Source organism: Diaphorina citri, unplaced genomic scaffold, assembly GCF_000475195.1.
Source record: "Diaphorina citri unplaced genomic scaffold, Diaci psyllid genome assembly version 1.1 scaffold1486, whole genome shotgun sequence".
NCBI lineage: Eukaryota > Metazoa > Arthropoda > Insecta > Hemiptera > Psyllidae > Diaphorina > Diaphorina citri.
This window is the reverse complement of record NW_007378912.1, coordinates 19,853-29,511: the sequence shown is the minus strand read 5'-3', so window position 1 is coordinate 29,511 and position 9,659 is coordinate 19,853. Positions and strand designations below refer to the sequence as shown.

At 37.9% G+C, this 9,659-nt stretch overlaps 1 protein-coding gene across 1 annotated transcript in view; it reads left to right on the top strand.

Moving 5' to 3' along the window:
* Positions 1-8,745, top strand: part of LOC103516080 (aurora kinase C-like) — a 12,395-nt gene extending 3,650 nt beyond the window's left edge. The window contains exon 7 of the mRNA XM_008481031.3: positions 8,582-8,745. Coding sequence (XP_008479253.2) covers positions 8,582-8,745 — 164 coding nt within the window. The remainder of the gene's footprint in view (positions 1-8,581) is intronic.
* The last annotated feature ends 914 nt before the right edge of the window (positions 8,746-9,659 follow it).

Sequence of the window (9,659 nt, the reverse complement as noted above, 5' to 3'; positions counted from 1 at the left end):
AGAACAATAGAAGAGTTGCAAAAATCAAAATCAAAGAAAAGCTTGTTGAAGTAAATCGAAGGAACAATTGAAGAAAACAAAGGAATAACAGAAGAAGAATCACCTACACCCCCAAGAAGTTTTTGTAAGCTTTGGGGGTGAGCTAACCTTTGTAATTTTTGTTTTGTTAAAAATAAAGTTATTTTCGTTCAGTTCAGTTCAGTTCCTTCTCAGTCTCTATCGTCTTCTTTGAGTCCGGTTTATCCTTCTTTTCTTTATATGTAGTTTTTCCTTTTTACTTTTCCTTATCCTATAGGAAGGAAAGTAATGTAATCGGGTCAAATTTTCGATGGTCAGTTTTTAGTGCCAAAACACGTTTTGAGGTCCCTAGAGCCTAAATCCAAAGTTTCAGCCATTGGTCCGTGTGTGTGTCTGTCTCTAAACAAAATATCTCGAGAACGGTATGAGCTAGAGACTTGAAATTTGGTATGTAACTGTCAAATGTGACAAGGATGCGACAGAAAACGTTTAGTTGAGATAGGTGCTGCGGTTGGCGGCATTTTACCGCTTTTTGGCGATTTTCGGTCTAGTTTAACAATATCTCGGGAACGGTATGAGCTAGAGACTTGAAATTTGGTATGTAGTTGACAAATGTGACACGGATACAACAAAAAAGGGTTGGCGGGAAAAATGCCCCCGATACGACGGTGACTTTGAGTAAGTGAGACCACCCTGTATGTGTCGAGTGTGAATGTTGGACCCTGTTTACTGTATATACTGTGAGTGATTTCATTTTAACACTTTTTCCGGCCCTTAAGATACATGGAATTTTGAACAAAAATGGCCCTGGATACAATGGTGACGTTGAGTAAGTGAGACCCTGTTTTGTGAGGGAAGGTTGAATGCTGGACCCTGTTTACTGTAAATACTTGATTTTCATCTCTTTTTTATCTGGTCCCCTTTTTTCAAGGTTTGATATTTAAGAAGGAAGACAGGATAGTAGGCCGTTTCGGGAACGAACCTTACCTGTGTATGATAAAATCCTTTTCAGGCATAGGTAATTAAGTATCAACTGTTTAAAATAAAGAAAGATAAAAGACCGACTTGGTAAATTAAAAAATACACAGTTATATATTTATTTTACATAAAGGTAAATATAATTATTTAAAATATAAATAGTAAATAAAAATGTACATAAGGTTTTATAATTGGTTTGGTAAGTTTTTACACAATGAACACGGGGGAAAATAGTAGGAAACAGAGAGAGTTTTATACTGCTCGAATAGGACTCAAGAGTCCCTTTACTCCAGCAGTAGACTACTACTATTATTGTGGTCAATAGTAAATAAAAATGTACATAAGGTTTTATAATTGGTTTGGTAAGTTTTTACACAATGAACACGGGGGAAAATAGTAGGAAACAGAGTTTTATACTGCTCGAATAGGACTTAAGAGTCCCTTTACCCCAGCAGTAGACTACTACTATTATTGTGGTCGAATTCTCGATTTAAGTATATTGATCCCATACCTCGGCTGGGATTGAACCCACGTCCTCCCGATTACCAGCCAAGCCCCTTAACCACTACGCCACCGAGGCAGGATTAAAATAACTACCTACCCAAGCTGTATTTTTTCCTTATGGAAAGGGAAACGATTTCCACTCTTTGAGATGGCGCACCATCTTGGATTTCCAGTGGTTTAGTACAGGCGCTACCACGCCACCTAGTGATTGAACTAATTCCCGTATTTTATCATAGGAGAAGTGACCTTCAGAAGAGGGGAAAACGTCTCCATTTCCGAAAGAAAAATGCGACAGTTTTCAACAATCCATTATGTCCCGAACTCTAATTAATTAAATCACCCAGTTTACCGCTTCTGGCCTTAAACTAAAAAAATAAATCTAATATAAAAAAATTGCAAGATACAAAGAAAGCAAAAAGTAACAGAAAAAATGCGAAGCCTTTTGGAAATGTCATGACGGGCAGCTAAAGGGTTAATACTGCCCTTCTAAGAAAGAAGGAAATGTATCCAAATTTACCGATTTTGCGTTTTATATTGATTTTTCTATCATTTCATGCATAGAATTGAGAAAAAATGCATAGAAAAATCTCTGGGATTAACACTAACGAACATACAACATGGGAAATGGCACATATGCCATAAGAACCCAGCAAAGAAAAAAGCAGTAAAAACAATGGTTTAAAACTTGAATTTTTGGATATACTACCTTTTAACCGAGGAGGGCAGAATAATTAAGGGGTTTGAAGCAAAAGGAATGTAATTCAACTTATTTGTCCCTAAATATGCGAGATGCGAGCTCTTGTGCCTGATCATACCACAGGGAGTTCTCACTTTTTCAGTCAATACAGAGTTTAGGAAACACTGGTCTGTGTAAATCAGATGGGTGACGTCAAAGAAAACCCTTGACACTGTGTTAACTATCGGTGGTAAGATCGGCGATTAGTGGCTCGGACGCGAACCACTAACCTCCAGATTCGGAGTTTACCGTGCTCGGCACTACACCAACCGCAATAGTGTAGACACTGTAGACAGTTGTGATTTTGGAAATTTACACCAATTACTGATTCAACATTTACTGCCTACATAGTTCCTATCAAGAAAAAATTATTTTCCGGAGAAATGCCATATCTTGTTCGGAGTGTGTTCCAGGCAGCATCAATATCTGCATATAAATTCTTCTCAGACGGTCTTCCTGTGCTTATTCCATACCCGGAATAATCATAGCTAAATATGTTACAGTTGATTCGTGAGCCTAGCCCAGTGAAAAACGATGACATTTGTCCTATATCTACAGCATTGCCATGGGAAAATAATATTGTGAATCTTGCATTTTCCCGAAATCGAAGAGAGAAGGAAAACAGGATAGGAGAAAGCCAGCCGTTCCGAGAACGAACATTATACCATCAGGATAAAATTCGCCTCGGGCGGGAATCGGACCCGCGGCCTAGCGCTTACAAGGCAGACGCACTACCAACTAAGCTAACTAGGCTGGCAAAAAATAACAATTATTTTTACAATTAAAAACAAGCCAAGCACACCTAAAAAAGTAAACTCTAATCGAAAAATCTCTCAGTTCCTTCTACATCTCTCTTTTGATTTACAAATTTGGCAAAAATCTCACATCGTTTTTTTTGTTTTTTTGTTTTTTTTTTTTTTTTTTTTTTTTTACCAACAAAATCACCAGTTCTTTTTCGTGACAAAATCAGTCTTCAAAAATATATTACACACAGGTTTGAAAAAAATAAATTTTGAGAAAAAGCTTGAAAAAAAAAATCCTCTTTTAGATGAAAGATAACTTTATCTTGTCCAGAGAAGATATTAAATTTTAAAATTTACAAATACAAGGGTCTCTATTACATACAATTTAAATAATTTCGCACTTTATAGGATGTTCTTTTTCGTGACAAAATCAGTCTTCAAAAATATATTACACATGGGTTTGAAAAAAATAAATTTTGAGAAAAAGCTTGAAAAAAAAAATCCCCTTTTAGATGAAAGATAACTTTATCTTGTCCAGAGAAGGTATTAAATTTTAAAATTTACAAATACAAGGGTCTCTATTACATACAATTTAAATAATTTCGCACTTTATAGGATAAAAAAAAAGTTCATTCCCTTCGAAAACAATACAAAGAAAATTCGTTGTAATAAAGAATTTCCCTTGACTTTCGCTCTGTCTACTCTCAAGTGTAAAAAAAAAAATAGGACAGCCTAGTTTGCACTTTCAATCCTTTAGTTTACTTCCAAGTTCCGCATATTGACAGGCCACGACTGTCTGGCTCAACATCTGAATAGAATAGGATGCAGAGACACACCCACCTGCCCACTTTGTAACCAAAATGAAAATATAAACGCGAATCACATTGCAGTCTGCCCAAACTTAACAAACAACGACAACATAGGAAAGGAGACAGAGATAAAATAATAATGAATTGATCTGACCTCAAACTGTCTGTTCGATTTTGATGAAATTGGCAACAAAGCTCATCAGGCAAAGGACATTTTCGGGTTATTGGGGGCCCCGATGGAACCTTTTTACACTTCACTGAATCACTAGACTTACCTATACTAAAATAGGTAGTATGGTTGGTGGAGATGCCAAAACTCCTGTTTGTTTATTTCATGCCATTAGTAGGAGTAGGATAGTAGGTATGATGACAGGAAAGGAGCTGCATACATACCAATCAGTAGTACCTTTGTCATACATACCTATATGTACATAGTTGGTGGTTGGTGATAAGCAAGTAGGTATATCAACTCAACTACCAAGTAGATAGGTACCTGTATAAAAAAAATATAGAGCAAAAAGAAGAGACATGTAAGACATAAATTTTATTGAGCAGAGAGAGAGAGAGAGAACGAGAGAGAGAGAGAGCTAGAAAGAGAAAATTTGGACCGATTGCAATACTTTCATTACTAGTATAGCTCCGCTATACTGTTAGTAATAGAAAGTAAAAATGAGGAAAGGTCTTCAGAACAAGGGGCATGGTGGATAGGGCCAAAAGTTCCTAGCAAGGTACAAGAAAGAAGAGAGAGAGAGAGAGAGAGAGAGAGAGAGAGAGAGAGAGAGCTAGAAAGAAACAGCAACTTTGAGAAAAAGCTTCAAACGAAATTTAATAAAAGAAAACATGAACTTAACAAACTTACGACTGACAGCATAATAGCTCCTTCGCTTTGAGTAAGCAAAGTTCAATACTTGTTGGTTGAATCATTATTGCTGTGGTAGTGATGGGCATTAGTGGTTTAGTAGAAAATAAATAATTAATAAATGATATAGGATAGGGAGACAAGGAGTAAATTATAAATCTGTTTGACGCGACGTTCAGAACGTGTGTATAGCAAATAATAAATAAGGCCTAGGTATATGTGTCAATGTGTCATACATACGGTCTGCGTATGAGTGGCTGACTTGAGCACACGACCTTTGCCAAAATCAAAGCCCTTTCGTACGGCTTTCCATCATGGGTGTCAGATCAGGCAAAAGATCTGGTGAGGTCCCTCCTAGTGCTGAACCCGAAGGATAGACTCCCCCTGCCCACTGTGACGCAGAACCGCCCTGGGTATTTTATCATGTGAATGTCGTATGTCTTGGCGCTATGGCGATAGGTATCAATCTTTCTTCTATAAATCTCATCGAATACGGTAGAACTATGCATAAAATAACTTAATTAATGCAAATATTTCACAGTAGGTACCTAGGTATTACATAAAAGAGATGTTTCCCGAGAACCGCCCTGGGTATTTTATCATGTGAATGTCGTATGTCTTGGCGCTATGGCGATAGGTATCAATCTTTCTTCTATAAATCTCATGGAGTACGGTAGAACTATGCATAAAATAACTTAATTACCTAATGCAAATATTTCACAGTAGGTATTACACAAAAGAGATGTTTCCAAGCCGTTTTATATCGAAGCAATGAAACAACTGCTACGTTAGACTCGTGGTTCGTGTCTGTGTCGTAGCATGTCCCTCATGAGATGTGCGAGCATTTATGTAGGTACATATTTATGTAGGAATGTTAGGAAGAGGTTTGACAGAGGGAACTGTAACTGCTATGGTCTCATCGTCCCGAAATCGAAGAGAGAAGGAAAACAGGATAGGAGAAAGGCAGCCGTTCCGAGAACGAACATTATACCATCAGGATAAAATCCGCCTCGGGCGGGAATCGAACCCGCGGCCTAGCGCTTACAAGGCAGACACACTACCAACTAAGTTAACTAGGCTGGCAAAAAATAACAATTTTTTTTTACAATTAAAAACAAGCCAAGCACACCTAAAAAAGTAAACTCTAATCGAAAAATCTCTTAGTTCCCGAAAGAAAAATGCGACAGTTTTCAACAATCCATTATGTCCCGAACTCTAATTAATTAAATCACCCAGTTTACCGCTTCTGGCCTTATAGAAAAAATAATAAATCTAATATATAAAAAATTGCAAGATACAAAGAAAGCAAAAAGTAACAGAAAAAATGCGAAGCCTTTTGGAAATGTCATGACGGGCAGCTAAAGGGTTAATACTGCCCTTCTAAGAAAGAAGGCAATGTATCCAAATTTGCCGATTTTGCGTTTTATATTGATTTTTCTATCATTTGATGCATAGAATTGAGAAAAAATGCATAGAAAAATCTCTGGGATTAACACTAACGAAGATACAACATGGGAAATGGCACATATGCCATAAGAACCCAGCAAAGAAAAAAGCGGTATAAAAACAATTCTTTAAAACTTGAATTTTTGGATATACTACCTTTTAACCGAGGAGGGCAGAATAATTAAGGGGTTTGAAGCAAAAGGAATGTAATTCAACTTATTTGTCCCTAAATATGCGAGATGCGAGCTTTTGTGCCTGATCTTACCACAGGGAGTTCTCACTTCTTCTGTCAATACAGAGTTTAGGAAATACTGGTCTGTGTAAATCAAATGGGTGACGTCAAAGAAAAACCTTGACACTGTGTTAACCCTCGGTGGTAAGATCGGCCATTAGTGGCTCGGACTCGAGCCATTAACCTCCAGATTCGGAGTTCACCGTGCTCGGCACTACACCAACCGCAATAGTGTAGACAGTTGTGATTTTAGAAATTTAGACCAATTACTGATTCAACATTTACCAGTTCCTATCAAGAAAAAATAACATTTTGTTGGGTTGAAATTTGTAAGACTCTGGTTTATTTATCTAGGGGCAGTTGAATGTTTCGAATAATATTAAATTGGTCGTTGTACATATATTCTCTAATCGAAGGCATTTTGTATTTCCCAGATATTTTTTTCTTTCTCTGAACAGTGATGTACATATAAGTATTCAGATAAATGATGAACAGATTTAACAATGAACAGCTTTTAATAATAAAAGAAAGTTCACGAGAATTCGGGAGGAAAGATATCCAACCCATATGGGACCCAGAGCCCATTTCTTTCTTACATAAGAATAATAACAGTGCTTTCTTTATATTCTTCAAATGAGACTAACAAGTTAAAGTACACCAGCAATACGCTCTACTATTATTGTAATCAAACTCCAAATTATTGACTATATAAACAATCTGGATGGGATGCCTCAATTGTGATACGAACCCGCAAGCACATGATTACCAGCCGAGCGTCTTGATCACGACAAGCAGTTTTCGTTTATCAGTTATCAAGCTCTCGTAATGGAGTTCTATTTCCATTCTGGATTCATATGAACTTGTGGAATGTCAAAAAATATATATACATATACCTAAGTCAAAGATACTAGTACTACTAGTAGGTACTTCTTCAAATTGAATGGAGGAGTTGCAAATGGGTAAAAATTATAAATAAATGGTCGGTTCCTATGTAAAAAGTTGGGAAAAATCCAAATCTGAGGTCAAAACTCCGAAAAAATAACTGTAAAAGGTCGAAAATTCAATTTTTATAATGAAAAAGTTCAAAGATTTGTGACGTCAGACTTAACGCAGTTGCTATTTTTGTCCGCTAGGTAGCGCCACTATGCAAGCACGCTAGCGGCGGAGCAGAAAGAACTGCGCAGAAACGTATGCGCACAAACACATTAATGCGTTGCCTGCAAGGGAGCTTTGCTCGGGACATTTGATGTGACGTCATCGCCTACGGGAGCGTATGCCGTGACGTCAAAGTTTACGATTTACCGGTATTTTTTAAATCGATTTATCTCGGGATCTAGAAGTTGTAGGAGACAAAGAAAAATTCCGTTGGTCCTCATTTTTCCTGCTCTATGACTTTGAAACATCACCCAAGTAAGCGCAACTGATCTATTTCAACGCATTTTTACTTTCTATTTTTCAATTAATTATTCAGACACTTCGACCCAAAATTTAATGAGACAATTTCAATTATGTTACATCAATCATCATACATAGTTGGATGACCTGTTTGAGAGTTATTGTGGATCAAACATACAAACAAATTCAATGTAGATCTGTAAAACTGCCCAGCTTGGACTGTCATGCGTGTGACTCCACTACCTACAGTCGCGCGACTACGCTTCGAACGTATGTCAGTATTACCTCAACACAGTAAAAAAAAAAAAAAAAAAAAAAAAATCCCGCAATGACGTCATCGATACTCCCCTCCATCTTTGTATTAAATAAATTGTTGATTTTTTCAGTGATCGCTCATTTCGTCGTCCCAAACACGAAGAAGCGCATGTGCGAAAATAACATTTTTCAGGAGGGCCGAAATAAAAGTTTTCAAGTTTTTTAAATTTATTTTGTGAGCCCTTTCTACTGCACAATCTTCACAAAGTCCATGTTTACCTATTCGTTTAAACATTTTTAAATCATGCTATGTATGTTTTTCCAGCAGATTTTTGGCAAGTAGGTATTGAAAATTGGTATTTTTGTAGAAATCAATGTAGAATAAAAAATCAATGTAATACACTTACGCCTCTTCGTGTTTGTGATAGGGGACATTTTTTTTACATCCGATACGCATGATAACTCAAAATTGAGATTTTTACACTTACGCCTCTTCGTGTTCGGGCCGACGGTTTGATCCCTTGTGTACCGCATACATTATTTTGGACTATTGCACTGATGCATTGTACCTGTACCGAGTGTCTGTAATACATCTCCTCTTTTCAGGCACCCTCGATTATCTACCACCCGAGATGGTCACCTCCCAGCACTACGGCAAGGAGGTAGACAACTGGTGTATCGGTATCCTTGCCTATGAGTTCCTTGTTGGCAAACCCCCCTTTGAGAGCAAAGACCAAGACACGACCTTAGAGCGAATCTTCTGGTTCTAAAGTCAAGGTCTTACTGTCCCGAAATCGAAGATAGAAGGGCTAGGAGAAAGGCAGCCGTTCCGAGAACGAACCGGCGCGGCGTTAACTCTGCGTCAGGAAGTGGGTAAAAACTGGAAACTCAACAAACATAACATCTAGCGGAGAAATTATTAACAATGTACTTCATGCTTCTCGAGAGTCGCTTCCGGAATTTAAGACGCTGCGTTAACGCAAAGAGATACGCTAAGAGGGAAAGTGAAAAACGTGTTCAGTTCGCGTCGTACCAGCGTTGGAATGAAAAATAGAACTTGTATAATAGTAAAAGCCTGTTCACAATTTTCGCGAGTTTCATCCAATTTTTTCCCGAATGTGTAGACCTGCAGGCAATTCAAATGGGAATGTTCCCACGACACGATTTTTTTCCCCCGAACGACGAGTGTGAACAGGCTTTAACATACACAGAAAATATTGTTCAAGCCGCATCCACACGATCGACATCGTCTGTAACAAGTCCACACTTTTTCCCTTCTTTCTGGAGAATGTTTGATAGAGGGTCCTTATCGGTGGTCTTATCGTCCCGAAGTCGAAGAGAGGACAAAATAGGAGAAAGCCAGCCGATTCAAAAACGAACCTTATCTATGTAGGATAAAGTTTGCTCCGGGACGAGAATAGAACCTGCGACCTTGCGCTAACAAGGCGGACGCCCTACCCTCCAAGCTAACTAGACTGGTCAAGTGTCTAGTTTACTTGTAAGCAGATTTGTTGGTTTCAGTTGATGTCAGTCAATTGTAGAGTGTGTGTGTGTGTGTGGATGCACCTTGAAATTCAAGCTCTTGGTTGCTTAGGAGTATAAGTAATACCAGCCATAAGAGTATCAACGAGTATTGATCGTTTATTTGTGGGATGAGGCTGAGAGCAAGGCTGCCTTTATTACG